This window comes from Brachypodium distachyon, chromosome 1 (assembly GCF_000005505.3).
Source record: "Brachypodium distachyon strain Bd21 chromosome 1, Brachypodium_distachyon_v3.0, whole genome shotgun sequence".
NCBI lineage: Eukaryota > Viridiplantae > Streptophyta > Magnoliopsida > Poales > Poaceae > Brachypodium > Brachypodium distachyon.
Genome location: NC_016131.3, coordinates 11,545,268 through 11,563,476, shown reverse-complemented (window position 1 = coordinate 11,563,476; position 18,209 = coordinate 11,545,268). Strand labels below are relative to the sequence as shown.

Below are 18,209 nucleotides of genomic sequence, written 5' to 3'. Positions count from 1 at the left end.
GGACCAGAAGTGTGCAAATGATATGGGTCCGTACAGCAAGTTTGCGCCTTAGCACTTGAATGTTTCCCTAAAGAAATCATGCATGCATGGATTCCACTCTTTCCTAACCGTCTTTGGAAAGAATATTTTTCAAGGATGTCAGAACTTAATACTGAGTCGAGAGGATACGATCGATGTCAGCAGTTCAAAGGAAGTACTACGAGGCTGACCGCTGACGTTTGAACAACCCAGTACGTGTGTATGCTATCAATGGAGTATATCCTGACAGAGACCAGCTTTATGCCTGACATCGTTTGTAACAGAAATCATGGTTTTGTACATCTGAAGATGTAGAAATCGCAAGGTTTTGACCTTCCGTGTTGTGAAAGATTTTTTTTTTCTGCGAAATTGTGACAGAAAAAGTTACATGTTGCAATCTCTTCTTAAAGGAGGCATTGTCTTCCTGTACGTGTGCTTCATTCAGTTCCACGTTGTTGTGTTGATGGACTGATTCTCGGCACAGGGCTAAATCTTCAATAAAAAGTCGCTTGTTCCGTAGAAGAAATAAAAGGCCCCCAAGAAAAGCCTTGGGCAAAGCCTCTTGCCTATGGAAAAGATGTTTTTTTTTTGTAGTGCAAGTAATGTTTTCGAGTTTGTATATCCTTTTTTCTTTTCTTTCGGGCTGTTTGTTGTGATCAGACTTTTGAGCCGTTTCAACATGCAAAATTTTGTTGGTGCGCGTGGAAACGCAGAATCCCGAGTCACGAACGATAGGATATCTGCTCCTTTCTTCTTCTTTCACGAATGATGAAACTAGATCTTGGTTTATGTTACATTTTTTGAAATACACCCCTCACTATTTGGTAATACAACCATAAATTGTTCTGAATTTTGCAGTACTATAGGCACGTTGTAACGAGATACCGCGGAGAGGAACCTAATCCCTGTCTATTTTGTATACGACAATCATTATTTTGCAGTACTCCTTTCGACCGGTATTACTTGTCTCAAATTTGTCCAAATACGGATGTATCTACGTGTAAATGCGTTTAGTTACATGTAATATTTCGACAAGTAATTCCGACGGGAGGGAGTACTATATATTGCAGATTGTACACGAGATGCCGTGGAAACAAACCTCTTTTGGATCTACGGGGAAAAAGGCATGCTCTTGTTGCTGTCGGAATGCTCCATCTTGCCCATCGGCCAAATATACGTTTTCTTTTTTGGCAGGCAAACGTGAGACTTTATTGATTACTCAAAAATTATTGCGAGTGTATAACTTATCTTTTTTCTGGATTTTGTCTCTTGCTTTTCTAGTAAGATCATTAATTTACAACTCCAACACAAAGATCATGGCCTATCAAAGCATGGTTAAAATGACAGGGGACTCAATGGAATATAAAAACATGAACCCCAGCCTGACTAAACAATGTTGGATCAACGATTCGATGAATGATAATGGAATTGTTACTAGTATACAAGTGCCCCACTAACATGCAACGATGAAAAAAATATGTCAAGGCATTCCACGATTTGTCATGACAGCAGCAGGAACTGAGGTTTCAACACAAAGTAATAGCAGAAAAATGATATGAATATCACACAATCATCGCAGATCCAGTACATGCCAACTGCCGTGTTCCAGCTAACCACACAACAATTTATTTATTTACTGTATTTCAGTGAAGACGCAAATTCGCTACTAGAGCAAACTTGACCCAAAAAAGGAATTAAAAAAAGAAAGGAACGAGACAGCCTTTTTATGCAAAGTTGCATCTGAAGGAGAAAAATAACAGTTTGCCCATTCCTTGTCTTTACAAGTTGCAGAGCCTCTTCCAGTATTCAGTATCTATGTATTTTGCGTATCCTTTCAGCCATACATGCCACTCCTTCAGTAAACAAAAAGCTACTGGAGAACATAGTATTCAGCCTCTACGCCTGAGAATTACACGGCCTGGGATAGCTTATTGATCAGAAACCAGTTGCATGTTAGTAATATACCCTTTTGAGATAATTAACCGACATCATAGTGTAAGTAGAACAGCTGTTTTTCTTTTCAGAAACTTGAGACTGTTGAGGTGTCTTGTCAATTATGAGAGAGGTTCAAATCGACGCCAATGTTCATTCCATTGTACGCAATTGGCGCGTACATCCACATATCATCAGAGCTGAGGAGCTGCAAATAGTTGCAACCAACAACTGTTAAATAACGCTCACACGCCATTGGGATTGATCTGAACTTCTGAACTAAACTGTGAAAATCTCACCTTAATTTGGAGCTGCAAGAACTTCACATACTGCACTGCCTCTTCAAGCATAGTGCTGATATCTACCTGCAAGAAAACACAGGTGTAGCTGTTTGAGTTGTTGCACTTTTTTGTCATTTGTAGTTACTACTTACTCCCTCCGATCCTTTTGAGAATTTGAACTAAAACTACGACAAGAATTTAGGATCGGAGGGAGTAGTATGGATGACGTTTTTGTTGAGATGCTTACTTTGGTTCCATTCGGAACAAGGTTCTGCAGTACCTTGAGCCTCTCGTTGATCCTTTCTCTTCGTTTCTGTATCCAACCAACAAGAGCATAAGTATTGGTTTATATTAACGATAATACCTTCCTCAATAAGAAAATCAGAGCATCATCTGTAGTTTACCCTTGCATAAAGGCTCTGGGGATCAGTTGTCGACTGACGGCCCTTGCCACTTGGATTAGCAGCGACAGGAGATTCCTGAGAACCATTTGAGTCATTTTCAGAAGTGCAGCAACTCATGCTTTGCCCCTTCGTGGCAGCAATGGTGCCATCCTCGCCTTCATGATGCGTGACCTTCTTTGCGCGCTTTGGTTCAGCCTTCCTCGAGCATTTCCGGCCCTGCATTTCATCAAAGTTCAATCAGTAAGCACTCACATGCTGGCACCTAAAACAACTCTTCTACAAAACAGAACAAATCTTCGACCACTTACTCTTGTTTGGTCAGCTATTTTGCCTTGCTCCTGGCAGTTCCTCTTGTTAGAAGTGCCAATGCTGTCAAGCAGGTTCATGCTTGAGTCCCCAAGATCTTCACAGCTTGAATCGCCATTCCCGTAGGAAGGGTTCAGGATGGTATCCATGAACTGAGCTGCACCTTGCTCCTGGACTGTGTTCAAGTCCAACGCAGAGCCGATCCCATTTGAGTCGCTCACATAGAAGCTACCATACTCAGACGGCAAATCGAGGATGAGACTACCAACACTGTTGCTACTAGTGGAGCTATACGCATTAGAGCTGCCATAACAATGGACATAGTTGTATGCAGCATTTGAGGAGGGGACAGACCAAGGCAGCTCCTGTTGATTTTCCTCTCCAGGGAAGGTGCCAAGCAGCTGCTCCATCATCTCCGACTCCTCGGCTTGAGACGAAATGTCAAGCGAGCCCCAGCCTGCCTCAGCGATCACTCCTCCAGTCTCCATTATGGTTTAAGGTTAGGGTGTGAGAGGAAGGTGATTTGAGGACCGGCTATTTGAGACACATTTGCTTGATGAAGGAATAATGTGGGTTACAACAGCAGGCATATTTATACTGATCAGAATGCTCAAGGAGAGCACAGTTAAGAAATGCTTAGAGAAATGGACGCCCGCGGCTTGGGTATGAACTGTGCTGACAGCGACCATTCTAGGTATGGCCTGGGGATGCCCAAATAATGAGATTACTTAGAAAACTTCAACTGCTAGTTGGTAGACAAGATAGTGAATTATCCAAGATCACATCTTCACAAGTCAAGCCAATCAGAGTTCAAGTGGCAAGTGTCTGAAGGCCGGTCCCAATGATCGCAGGGAACTCTCCCTCAGCGTTGATGCATCAATAAGACAAACAGAACAAACATGGGCTTATCTTAGCAATTAATATGGGATCGGGCATTATGAGATTGTAGAGAATGTTGTTGGAATGAAATAATAATCTAATAAATAAACTGGAGAGCTGCAGAGAGAGGCTTGCACGACTATGGTGGAGGGAATCAAAACATTCTTAAAAGATAAAAAAAAAGGATTGGACAGTGCCTCCGGCTCTCCGCATATCCGCATGCTTGTCAAAATGTACAGCTCTCCATCCACCCGTAGTTCCAACAGCATCTGCCTGCAACCTCGTCGCTGTTTCATACTTGTAATACCACATAACCCTGTCGAAAGATAGGCCACTGACACACAGAAATTATAATTAAGAGATGAGCTGTACTTAAGTTCAAACAAAAATCATGACCTTTTCTGAGCTAAGTTTACAGAATTATAGATACACACGAAATTTGGAGAAATATGTTCCCTAGTGTAACTACCATAACTATACCAGATAATATGACATCTGTGTGATGGTCAACCAGATTAACAGTTTCAGATTACCATAGACTCACAGGTGGGCACTTCCAACCTTAGCTTCACATTATGGTATATATAAAAAATTAGAAAACATGTACAATCAAAATGGCTCTGCATAATATGGGCAATGATCCAACAAATCTGACTCATTTAATGATCTGATGCTGATATCCTTATCGATTGGAACAAATTTGTGTATGTGTTCAGTAAATTAAGAGATGCACATGGACAGAATCTACCAGTCGTGCAAGGAATGAGCTGTACTTAAAAAAAGGGACTTATTCTTCATGCCTCTAGGCCCCCTGTTGATCCAAAAAAAGTTCTTCATGCCTCTTTGTTTCACACAGAGGATCAAGGAGGGAATACAAAATAATGATAGGCGGGGTGATGTGCTTTGTTTATACTACCCCTGTTTATCATTGCCCTTTGAGCCATATGAAAGAATCAGGAAGTTACAAATATCAGGCAGCTATATGAAATACCTAAATAGCAATCATATGTCATTGGTAGGCATATAAATGAAGAATCTGGAGTAAATAGAACATACCAAAATGCAAAGGCACTTTGTATATGTTTCTGACTTCTAGAAGTTCCAATACTCCAATTGCATGAGGAGAAGCCATTTACGCAACATTATTTCCCTTGAACCCGCTTAAATTCTGAAGGGACAAACAAGATATCCTCCTTAGCTCATAAACTAAATATGTATGGACAAATAACCTTGCTTTTGTATTATTAAGATTAAAAATGCAACATAAATCTACTGATCTGTGGAGGCTGTGCTCGAATATTGTTCATGTGCACTAATATTACTATTTCCTTTTTGGTTCTACATATTTAGGGCGAATTTGATTCAAAATATTAGCATATTTACATAAATGGGTATTTTTTAACACTTTATCATGCAATTTTAGCAAATGGGGGTGCCAGCTCTGTTGTCACCAAATATCGATTCTTTGCTCAATGTTTACCATGTTATATTTTCCATTGTGTCATTTTCAGTTTTTGAAAATGACATAACACTTTCAATTGGAAAAAAAAGTAATGGCAAGTTTGATTCAAGAGTGGAACATTATTGGTTGACTTTAACACAAATTTCAATATGATAGAATGCCCAGGAGCACAAATCTCCATACAATATATTTGAAAACTATTCACTTAACAGTTTGGTGTTTTCATTGTCAACGATCTTCTAATCAACTAGTAAGACAACAGGATCTAAATTTTTTTATGCATGGCAATTTATGGTTTTATTACTAAATACTAACTTAACAAGCTCTATACATCGAAATAATAAGGCATGGTGAAGAAAAGTACATCGAACATGTGAAACTACATCCTAAACAAAGACCTTTGCTGCAGATTTACTGCTACAAGAAATATTTTATCCAGCAATGCAACAGGAAAGTTAACTAGTATAGAAAATTAGTAATATAGCTAGAAGGAAACTGAGGTGGGGAAAAAAGGTATACTATCATCAGTTCCAAACATTCCAGTAGGTTCTGCTGCAGAAGCAAACATGGAAATCTGTCTGGATCCCTTGGAAATACAGATATTATCAATGAATATACCTTAAAGTCACTGCATAAAACATTCTACACCTATTTAAGCTCGACTGGGGAAAACGACCTCCTGATATTTTATGAATGACAATAAAAATTTGGATGTGTTGCAGTTAGATTATTTTTATCTCCACAGGTATGCTATTATCATGAATAAAACCAAAATAAACAGGTAATCAGTTTCTTTTTATCTTGGAGTTAGTTAAAAATCTGTGGGAAACACATTATCAAAAGTTAGAATGATCTTTGCCATCCTAAAGCCCATATACAATTTCAGCACTACCTAAATCCCCAAACAAGAACACTAATAACAGAAGAACATGTATCACTCTTTAAAGAATTCATATACATCAATAAGCACAAGAACTAAGTCAAACTAAAAACAAATTAGAGAATGAGCTACAAGTCAGAGAATATACATAAATAACTGAAGGTCAAAGGTTAATAGAAAATGGCAAAAGCATGTCCAACATACAGAGATTTCAAGTCAACTAGCATATAGCATCTTCGGTTAGCACAATCAGAAAGACTCCAAGAATAACTGATTCTAACTCAAAAACCTGCTAGAGGCTAGGTAGATAGCCAAAACAAGACTCGGTAGCAAATTGGTAAGAAATAGTACTGAAGATTCTCATTTCATTATCCGCCAAAACAGCGGGCACATTTGACTTCTCATTAGAGCCTTCTCATAGCCATATATTTAGAACTTGATGTACCTATGTCTTTAACAGGCTTGTACAGTTACATCCAATTATTAAGTTTTGCTCAGATTTTGCAATATTAACATCAGATTGGCCAGTAAGAATAAAATGACAAACAAAGACCCAAACATGATTGAAAATTTATAGCACTTTGAGCTGTATTTGTTGTCACAACTCCAAAAAATGGATGAAAATAATTATACCTTATGACTGAAGAACTATTACAACCTTTTTTTGACAATAATAACTGGTACAACCTAATCGTACATTTGTGGAATAAATTTATAATTTCAGAGTCCATGAAAGATTTACAGCCCCTAACATATGTCCCAATATCAATGATCTGCTATGTAGAATATATATATATAGCACCCAACAACATAAGAAGAACCATCCGCACATCATAAGAACAATGGGAACTAAAAGATGAGGCTCAAGCTTGTCCTTCGATCTATACATGTTTACCATGCTGATATGGAATTAAAGGAATGCAAGTAATTCCCCAAACGTTTTGCTGATGCCAGGCTTCTCTTTAGTGACAACTGCCATAAGAGCCACACTAAGCCAACCCTACTGTTAGCCAATTGAAATTAACCAAACCAACCGCTGTAGCTCTATCAAAGCATTCCCAAAAAAACGATGGGTCCAAATTTAGGGAAATTCAAAGTTCACTCAGAAAATATATCATGGTAATTAATATGCTAGAAAAGACAGAAATACTATAATCAGTCAGTTACAACTTTTGTTGCAAAGTTTCTGATCTGGGCATGCCACAAGATAAAATTTGACGAAAAACTGAACTAATAAATGCTTCAATCTTAATTAATAAGACAGCCCTAACTACTATATATAGTATAACAATGAGGCAATGCAGGTGGTTGATGTCCCTGAATTGAGTTTTACACTGTTTTATTTGATCGCATAACAACAAGGCAATGCAGGACTATATTAGACCAAGCAACTCAGTTCATCCTCTTATTGCATTTCCCATTGCTGCCCATATCTAAAAACTACACCAGCACAAACCATCTTTTGAGCAAGTTTGGTTACAAGTCTGATTTTTTGCTCTTTGCCTCTCAACAGAAAACAGGACGGGCAGTTGGGCCCAAAGCCTCATCCAAATAGAACACATCAAATACTGACACAACATATCAAGGGAATAGGGGCTGATATTGCAGGCCCATGTTCTCAGGCAATCCCATCATCAGATTGAGGTTCTGCACGGCCTGGCCAGATGCTCCCTTCACAAGATTGTCTATCTGCAGCATTGAAAAACAAGAAATAAGGACTCTGCATCTTAAGTCTGTCACATTATCCGTAAATGAGTAGGCAACTTATAGATTGATTCGAGACACTTACAACCGAGATGATAATAGCCCTTCCAGGGATTCTGTCCTCAAAGACATTCATGAAGCAGTAGTTTGATCCAACAACATGGCGTGTGTGAGGAACGTTGCTGCCATTTAACAGCTTGACAAATTCTTCAACCTGAAAAGATGCACATGTAGAATGATGCGAAGAGTAGAGAAATTTCCCGCAGATAAAATCGCAAGACATTTTGACGGATCCACTTCAGTCAAAAATTATAGCTCTATTCAACTCTGCAGATAGATAATTTAGCCCATGGGCAAACAAGCAGACCTCATAAGTAGACTTGAGATGCTGGTACAAATCACTGGCAGTCACTCCAGGTGCCATTTCAACAAACATAGTTGATTGCATCCCACGTTTCTGTTCAACGTACAGATAAAGCATTTGATTTAGCAACTGAATTCTACACACTCCTGATGCCTTTAAAGCACAGAAAAACTGCAGAACCTGGAGTTATTTTTAAGTGAATACGTTCTTACCATGCAGATAAGATTTGGAGTAAAGCTGATAGTAACTTTAGAATCAGCAGCATCTGAAAGCCCTTGTTCAATCTCGGGAACTGACATTTTTTAATTTCATTATCAGTAAAGCCACTACCAAGGTGATATAAGCAAATATTCTGTAATCAGACTATACATTACGAAAAGCAGAATAAATATGTTTGTTAAATACTGATATCTAGTTATACATTAATGTTGATTTGAAATGCACAATAAGGATTACCATGACGGTGGCCTTTTATCCCATAAGCATGGATACCTTCAGCTATCTCAGTGTACAGATTTGCTTCCTTAGCGCCACGCCCTAAAGGAAAGCATGTGGTAGCGAGCAGATTAGCTATCAATTCAGCAATGGCAAACTTATATATTGAAGTCCTAGTGCCTTCAACAAAGACAAACCTGCCCCAGTAACCCCAGATTTTGCATCAATTATAATGTTGCTCAGTTTGATCAGTTTTGCCTGCAACGTAAAATTAAATATGCTGAGAAAAAACTACATACTAAGACCATTAATAAACTGATGCCATTTTTTAAATTCACATAAAGGAGCATGGCTCAGAAACAAAATATATTGACAAATGTACTTCCTCTGCTACAGAAATGCAGATTCATTGTGCATCTGTAAATATCTTGCACAACTGAGGGCTATTTTTTCTAAATTCCGGTTGCTTTGATCAGACAGTAGGAGGATTAAGAACTTTGACCCCCACCTTTATTAGAGGAACAAGAGGAAGCTGAATAGACGTGGGGTAACATCCTGGATTTGCAACAAGCCGTGCATTTCTTATTTCATCTCGAAGAACTTCTGTCAGACCGTACACAGCCTCTTCCTGTATAAACAGAGAAACATACCAAAAAGGAATTGAGTTCACCAAAAACAGAGATAATGACATAATGAGTATAATCAAACCCCAAATGTATAATCAAATGCGAAAATCTTCTTAATTACTAGTCGTTCAATGGGAGTTAGTGATCATGATGGTTCATCCACACATATTACATCCCTTCCCCCCTCTCAAGAAAATCTCTAATAAAAAATTAACAAATTGACTAACGAAATATAGCAGAATGTGTATAGCTATTGAGGTTTGACCCAGTGGTGATGTCTTGATATGATTTGCTATATATTCTTTATCCGTAGCAAAGAGCAGGTGTTTTGCCAGTTGCAACATAAGAACTGAGCAACAGCAAAATTACATAACCAATGGGAGTTACTAAATTGTAGAGCAAACCTGAAGTTCCGGTGCCCTATGAGAATGGCCATACCACTCAGCGTACTCATTGATGTCATGCAATCGAAAATCCTGTAAACATAGCAAGTGATTTGTAAGAATGATTGGCTGGTCAAAAGAACATACATACCACAGAGAGATCAACAATGAGTTTGTGTGGAGCATACCGCAGAGAGATCAACAATCTTCAGTTGCTGGGGTAAATCTTTAATAATTTCCTGGTAAAGAACTTGCAATCAAACATTGCTCTGAATGTTTTCAGAATAGAATCTTATCCTCCAATAGGGAAGGCAGAGTATAACTGAATTCCTTTATAAATTCAGCAACTGAAAAACATTTTAGAGAAGGCATGATTAAGATAAACAACCTGTGTTGTTCCATGTGGCAAGCAACAGAAAACAGCATCAACATCTGAAAAGTCTGCATCTTTAATAGCAACCAGATTTGGCAATTCCTGCAAATTAAAGGGGTATAAACATAAGGCAACAATGCAACACTAGCTCAGTGGTTCAACTAATTCTTGATATGTCAGGAAGCATCACATGGTGGAGGTAAAGAGGAGAAATTCTTACTTGTGTTATCAAGTGAGGAAATACAGATCCAAACTGTTCACCAGCTTTTCTATCTGCGGTCATCACTTTGATATGAAATTGAGGGTGGTTCGCTAGAAGACGGACAATCTGTTATCGAAAGTGTACCTTAACACATTAGCAAACTGAACCAAAACAAGATCAAAATATTGGGATCATAGCACAGGAATGATGAACCAGGAAACAGAAAAAAAAATGCATGGGGCAAGATATCAAACAGAAATGGAAAATGGCAGGGAAAAAGATAACAACCTCCGCTCCAGTATAACCGCTGGCCCCTAGTACTGCGATGCGCACCTCCTCCCCTGATTTAACTGTTACTGTCTTAGAAGAGTAGTTTTTTTGTGGTGAAGAAGCAATGGATGCCCTCACACGGAGTGATGAGCATCCAACCTACAACGTAGAAACTTTTAATTAGCATGCGGAGTACAACAGTCAGCAAATAATAAATCTATTTAAAAAAGAAGAGGAAATAAAATTCACCTTAGTCGATGTTTTGACATTGAGACTACTGCATGGCTTGAAACTGGATCCAGGGACTCCATTCTACACATAAAAAATGCATGTTTGAAACAATTTCTCAAAGGAACAGGTTGCTGTTGTTAGAACAATCCCGCAATTTGATTAAAGGACCACACATTATGACCAATTCACTCCAGGATACAATTCGCGGTCCCATTTAAGATGCCACCATATAGTTCCCAGGAATCAAACCTAGCGAGTAATACGAAGAAACCAACTTCACTAAAATCTTGTTTCGATTGGACCAGGCCTATCGCACCAACAGCTGGTCAGGTTCAGCTGACAGGTAGCGAAATGTGCATAAGAGAGGCGAAAACCGGAATCTTTTGACTCATTACCAAATCAAAGGACCAATCTACATAGCCAGAGCAGACCAGGCACCGATCATATCAAATCAGCCACGCCTCCAAGCCAAAGCTTGTCGTAGGATAGAAAGAAGAAGATAGAAGGAGGTATCAGCACCTTGGGGGCCAACCGAGTGCCCGCGGGAACCGCACCACCGAGCGCCGTCGACGCCATGGCCGTTACGAGGAGCAGTCGGCCGGTGTCGCGGGGGGGCTGCCAAATCAAGATTGATCAGAGAGAGCTGAAAACGGGAGTTGCAGGAAGTGTGAGGACAGTGTGTGAGCGTATAAATAACCTCCAAGGGAAAGGGGAGAGCCCCGGTCGATTCCCTGTCGGCGGCGGCGGTGGCGGCTACGGGGTGGGTTGGTTGGTGGTCGCGGGACCTCTGACCGCCGTTTCTCGCTGTCGTGGATTAGGTGAAGGGGTGATTTGGTGAGTTTGGAGATGGAGAGGGCGACCGGTCTGGAATGGGCTGTGGCCTGGGCTTCCGTTCAGTTATTCGGTTTCCTGGTTTTGTTGACCGATCGGCCCGCCGGGGTCGAACGCCACCATCGCCCGGATACCGAACGCCGGCCAAACTTCCTGCGACGGCGTCGAGTTCCACGTCGACAGATCCCCTCGTATGTAACCCCCCTCCCTGGCGGCTTGCCCCCTGCGTCGTTTTTTTTTTCTTTTTCGCGCATACTGCTGAGGCATTGTGATGAAGATTACGTAAATTTAATTTTCTTTTTCTTCTTTCCGCTACGCTACAGAATGTTAACTTTTAAATCACCAAACATAACACAGAGGCGGAGCCGGAAACTGAGAAATGATGGTGCTAAAATAAGACTAATAGCGCTATGCTTGGGTATTTTCCATACTCATGAACTAAATACTTAACAAATCTTCTTCTGAGCATCCTTGCCAGGTTGGTGGTACAGCACAGGTAGCATGAGCCAGACTCCGCCTTGCCTAACGTCAGTCTAGCATAAATTTTGCCTTTAATATTACCAATCTCTGAAACATCATCTGAACTACAATACATTATATTTTCGAAAGGGCATGAAAACCTCAGGAAAGAAAGATTGAGAACGGGATAATCAGTGTATTTATGGAAGGACTGGACTATGTGCCAGCCATATGGCATTTACCATAGCCAGCGTACACTTTCCGCGCGCGTGATCCTTCGCTGGTCCGTTTGGTCAGTCCAAGCACGTGGCACCCGCGCACCTCCTGTTTCTCTTTTTCCCACCCGTTTAAACAAAGAGTTGATTGCATTCGTGCATGCACATAGAAGTGAGAAGGGGCTGCAGCATCAGCACGTGCATTCAAAATTATCTAGAAAATTTAAAAGGTTGTGTAGCTCAAACCGTGTACCCAATCAATAATCTGTTTTCATAGTTGACTTTGTGTCAACGTCTCAGCGAGGGATTCAAAACAAGATCCCAGTTGGATATGTTTCGTTGACTTTTTTTCAGCTCAAAGTTATCAACCATAAGCATGTGAGTTACCAGACCTATTCACGATAAGTTACCAAATTTCAAGCTACACTAGGGTTTGCTATTAATGTTTTTTCTAGAGTTCCAAAGTTACCAACCAGCAGTAGCTGAGTTATCAGCGTATTCATGATCAATGCTAAATCTATCTAGACATGTTTTGGCTTTTTTTTCAATATTAAAAGTTACCAACCAATATTATGTGAATTACCGCGTCATTCATGATTCTTTCAACGCTGCATCTAACTAGACATGTTTTGGTTCTTTTTTTAGTTTAAAAGCTAACCACCAATGCTATGTGAGTTACCGAACTATTCGCAATAGAGTTATCAGCTTGGAAACCCATCTCACTTTATTAGTTTCTGATATCTTTTTTCAAAATCAAGTTACCAATTAGTAACAGTATGAGTTATCATACTATGCACAAGTAGTTATCAACATCAAGATTAGAACTGAATAGATGTCAATTGGTTATGTTTTGATGACGTTTTCTTAAGCTTAAAAGTTATTAGACAACTGATACATGAGTTACCGTACTATTCAAAAAAATAGTTACCAACTACAAACCTACCACTCACTTGAAAAGGTTACCAAGCAGTAAGATGTAGAGTTAATGGGTTAGAGTATTCACAAGTAGCATCAGCTTCAACACTAAGATAAAACTTATGTATTTCTGGGCAAATACTATGTCGGGGAACTACATCAGCCTCAACTAGATTTTATCTCGAACAACGGGGTAAGTATATCGATATTGAGATGGTGAACGGTGACTTGGACAGCCGGGTAACTACATTGGCGTCGTGATAATAATTTAACATGAGCAATTGTATAACTACATGGTGCAATGATGATAATTTTAACATGAACAACCGGATAACTACATTGGAGCCATCATGATAACTTTAACATTAACAGCCGGGTAACTGCATTGGTGCCATGGTGAACTACACCGGTGCCACGACGAACTCAAACATAAACAACCAGAAAACTACATCGGTGACATGATGATAACTTTAATATGAAGATCTAGATAACTACATTGGCGTCATGATGATAACTTAACATGAACAACTGGATAACTACATCGGTGCCATGATGACAACTTTAAGATGAACAACCGGATAACTACATTGATGCCCTGATCATAACTTTGACATGAACAACCGGATAAGTACATTTGTGCCATGATCATAACTTTGGCATGAACAACCGGATAACTACATTGGTGTCATGATGATAACTTTCACATTAACAGTCAGGTAACTGCATCGGTGCCATGGTGAACTACACGGGTGCCACGGCGAACTCAAACATTGACAACCGATCGAGTAACTACATTGGCCTCATGGTGATAACCTTAACATGGATAGGTCGGTAAATACACTGGTCCCATGGTGAGAATTTTAACATGGAAGTTGAATAAATGTTTCAGTACTACTATGAGTACTAGGATGCATGTGGTAATTATAGTCCGAGCAGGTGGGTAATTCCATCAATGTCATGGTGGTGGTCACTGTGACTTGGACACCTGGATAACTACATCAGTGACATGGTAATGACTATAACCTAAACTGTTGGGTAATTACGTCAATGTCATGGCGGTAACTATAACTATTCGTCTCAAAATAGAGTAGCATAAGTCAATGCATCAAACAAAATGTATCTCATTGAATATTCATCATAGAGACTGGAAGTGCATGGTTGATGAGTAAGGCAATGAAGAGGAGATGCCACGGATCAACCACTCACTGCAACTACAAGAATAAATCTGAGCCACCATTTCATCGAACACCTCAAGTGCTTAGAACACATTTTGAATCCCCCTTCAGATTTCTCTAGTGGCCCTCCGTCAAAATGAATTTAGGCTCACCATAGAACATTTTGGCCTAGCAGCAGCTAGCCACAGCGGCAGCCGGCGGCACACAACAAGCAAGCAACAACTAGCGGGCAGCACAGGCGCATATCAGTGGCGGCAACACACAACAAGCAAGAGCAGCAACTAGCTAGTTGGACGAGGCGCTCGAGCTGGTGGGCGGATTTTGCCTCGTCGACGTCTTCTTCTGCCGTACCCGCGGCTGGTGCAGAGGCTCAGCGATGGCGAGCGCCGCATGAGGAGGAGCCATGGCCACATCGAGCCCATCATCGCCGGCGTTGTCGACGAGCGCAAGGCGTCACAATCTACAGCCTGCAAGGTGCGCGGCTCGCGAGCAGCGGCCGGTGCGTGACGACGGCCTCGGGCTCGGGGGAGATGTGGGGGGATGGTAGTGGTAGGAACGGGGGAGAGGAAGAAACAACTGTGAGCAAGATCCCCTCAGAGTGTCCGTATGCATCATAGGGAAGGGGATGAAGTAGAAGGTTGTTCGTTCATGTAGATCGGACGCAGCGCGCGCGTAAGGAAGTTTTCCAGCCGGCTGGAAAATAGATTTTCCGTTTATCGAATATCAATAAGGATATCAACACTTGTCGTAGTAGCAAAGTATAGTAATTTCTTAAACAACAACAGACTCAAAGTAGAGTGTCAGCCGTAGGAATAGAAAGTGACTTAAATTGGCTTTCGGTTATTCGGTTTCCTGGTTTTGTTGACCGATCGGCTCGCCGGGGTGAAACGCCACCATCGCCCGGATACGGAACGCTTGCCAAACTTCCTGTGACGGCGAGATGTTCGTCCTCGCCTACGACGGTAGCGAGTTCCACGTCGACAGATCCCCTCGCATGTAAACCCCTCCATAATTTTTCTTCTGCTGCGCCGAAGCGGCGGATCGATTAGGTGCTGCACCTACTGCTAAGGCATGCTCAGGGGCGGAGTCATGAAAAAAATCACAAGGAGGGCGACTAAAGAAGACAACACTTTTATTTATTCTCAAAATTTGCCAAAATTGAATTTAATGTAGTACCAAAAAAATTTTGTGTGGCCATATCTTTGTTGCCTATTGAGGCCAGGAAGTGGTTAGGGGGAGTCAGAAAGAGCTGATGCTGGGTCTTATGGAAAAAAAAAGGGACTGCCTAAGCCTCAGTCGACGGAGAAATGTGAATTCTCAGTCAACCAGCTTAGACCGGCCACATTTCCCGATTCGTACATGCATGCAGCCTAGTTTTTTTTTTGTTTTTTGGTTTTCTTCTTGAATTCATTAATGACAGCAGGTTTCAGATTACTAAACTTTAGAAATTGCACGCGAAATTTTATGCGTGATTAAAAAAATTATGCATGATTCTAAAAATTGCACATGAAATTTTATGCGCGCTTCTAATTACACGTGAAATTTTGCGCGCGATTCTAAAAATTGCACATGAAGTTTTGTGCTCGATTTTAAAAATTGCACGTGAAATTTTAGCCGTCCGAAGGGCAATATCCAATTGCAAGTTTCAAAATCCAAATTTGCACACAAAAAACATGTGCAATTTTAGCCGTGTGAAGGTGCAATATCCAATTCCACATTTCAAAATCCAAATTTGCACACAAAATTTCACGTGCAATTTTAGCCGTCCGATGATGCAATATCCAATTGTATATTTCAAAATCCAATTTTGCACACAAAATCTCACATGCAATTTTGGCCGTCCAAAGGTGAAATATCCAATTGTGCATTTCAAAATCCAAATTTGTACCCAAAAAACATGTGCAATTTTAGCCGTCCGAAGATGCAATATCTAATTGCACATTTCAAAATCCAAATTTGCACACAAAATTTCACGTGCAATTTTAGTCGTCCGATGGTGCAATAAATCTTTGTGTCACATCGAACGGGGAGTCAACCAAGATATAAATCTCGTTCTTAAAATTGGAACTACAAGTAAGAAAAAATAAGAAGAAAGAAAATCAAGAGAGTGAAAAAACTAAAAACGAAGGAATGTATAAATATCCTATATAAATAATAAAACAAAAAAGAAAAGAAAAAAGACAAATGAAGAAAAAGGGAACTAAAAACCAGACACCCAGGAGTCAAACGTCCGCAAGTGTCGTGAGGTACTAACCACAAGGCCAAGTAGAACATCATAATTTTATTCAGTCGTCAGTCTATGTATCCTATCTTTGTAACTGAACCAATTGAGAAACAATATTTCTCATGCGACTGAGTTGTAGCAGATGTGTTACATATCGGTGTGTATGAATTGAAAAATGAAGAAAAACTAACAATGTTGTATTGGATGAGGCGTAAAAACATAATAGTTGAATGTAAATAAGTAATGTATTAATAAGTGCAATTAAACACCCATACAACCAATAAACAAAAATCAGAGAACTACATGTGCACCCTGAAACGCTCGAGCGTTGGTATGAAAATAAAAATAATAGAACAAGAACCAAAAAATTTGGTCAAAAGAAAAATAACCAGCTTAGAAAAGCAAGCGGACACAACACGTACAAAGAATTGAGAAAAGGAAAATCTGCACACATCTCCAAGCCTATTCAATGGTCTAGACAAGTCGACTGAGAAATATAGATTCTCAGTCGCCTAAGACAAAGCAAATCCAAAAACACACGCACCCCCTGTACCTCCGCCATTGGGCATGGTGATGAAGATTTATGTAAATGTAATTTTTGTTCTCTTTTCGCTACAGAATGATAACTTTTAAATCACTTGACATGACTGGTGAGCCAAAAACTGGAAAACGATTGTGCTAAAATGAGACTAAATGCTACTCCCTCCGTTCGGCGTACAATTTTTCCGTCGACGTTCCGAAAAGCAAGGCGCGCACCCGAGCGGACGGAGACACCCCGCTTTCCAACTCTGCCCACCAGTCCACTCAACTAATTTTGGTGTATATTTTCAAATGCATACAAACAATTTTGCCCCCTCTCAATTACTTTCCTGGGTCCGCCCATGCCCACAGCTCGTCTCACGACTGGCCTGGCCACGCATGGCGGCCACTTCAACGATGGCGAATCCCAAAACTTTCAATGTGGGGAGTATAGAGCCAGGATGATGGCGTCGATGAGCTCTTCGTGTAGCCAGGAGGTGGATGGCGCCGCATGCATTGCGGCAGGCTCGGCGACGAGCCGCACGGGCTCGGGGACACGCGCAGCAAGCTCGACGATGACGGGCCCGGGCAGAGCGTGGACATGCACGACTTCGCGAGGGGCATGCTCGACGGCGACGAGTGCGGGCTCGGCGTGGACATGATGCGGCTAGGTCGACAACGGCATGGACATGCACAACGACGAAGTCCCCATGCTGCTCGCTGGCGTGCCCCGTCGGGCTCGACCTGCTGGCTGCTGCTCCTCCACATGGTAGTCGCCACCGGCATGCTCCTCGTCTGCATGGCTGTGTTCGCTAGGGTGCCGTTCGTCATGCTGGAACTGCTCCTCCTCGACATGGCCGCTGCATGGCGTCCAACTCTGCATGAACCGCGATTCTCATGGTGGCTGGCCCGACCATTTCCTTTCCGAGCCGAGTGCGCCCACGCCCGGCGAAACAGAGCACAAAGTTGTCGCGGCCGCCGGCGCCGACCATTTCCTTTCCCGTGGCTAGCACTCGGCTTGGACTCGCAGATCACGGCCGCCGGTGCCGACCATTTCCTTTCGCGCGCTCAACGGAGGGCTCTCTGCTAGTTACTAGTATTATACTCTCTATATAAGTAGA

General features: G+C 41.1%; 2 protein-coding genes across 2 annotated transcripts; both read right to left on the bottom strand.

Annotated features, from left to right (window-relative positions):
- Nucleotides 1-1,555: 1,555 nt before the first annotated feature.
- Nucleotides 1,556-7,253, bottom strand: LOC100838948 (transcription factor bHLH84). The gene is made up of 6 exons (XM_003559627.4): nucleotides 4,877-7,253; nucleotides 2,944-4,154; nucleotides 2,636-2,851; nucleotides 2,479-2,544; nucleotides 2,250-2,315; nucleotides 1,556-2,158 (listed from the first exon to the last, which is right to left on the bottom strand). Exons 2-6 carry the CDS (start codon nucleotides 3,427-3,429, stop codon nucleotides 2,069-2,071), a joined length of 924 nt encoding a protein of 307 aa, XP_003559675.1. The 5' UTR covers nucleotides 3,430-4,154; nucleotides 4,877-7,253; the 3' UTR covers nucleotides 1,556-2,068.
- Nucleotides 7,254-7,420: 167 nt separating this feature from the next.
- LOC100827960 (probable N-acetyl-gamma-glutamyl-phosphate reductase, chloroplastic) lies at nucleotides 7,421-11,633 on the bottom strand. Its single transcript, XM_003562227.4, has 15 exons — nucleotides 11,448-11,633; nucleotides 11,270-11,365; nucleotides 10,769-10,831; nucleotides 10,538-10,678; nucleotides 10,268-10,375; nucleotides 10,063-10,149; nucleotides 9,863-9,913; nucleotides 9,696-9,767; nucleotides 9,174-9,293; nucleotides 8,863-8,923; nucleotides 8,687-8,767; nucleotides 8,443-8,522; nucleotides 8,234-8,323; nucleotides 7,952-8,080; nucleotides 7,421-7,851 (listed from the first exon to the last, which is right to left on the bottom strand). The coding sequence occupies exons 2-15, from the start codon at nucleotides 11,324-11,326 to the stop codon at nucleotides 7,744-7,746; spliced, it is 1,248 nt and encodes a 415-aa protein (XP_003562275.1). The 5' UTR covers nucleotides 11,327-11,365; nucleotides 11,448-11,633; the 3' UTR covers nucleotides 7,421-7,743.
- Between the last annotated feature and the right edge of the window lie 6,576 nt (nucleotides 11,634-18,209).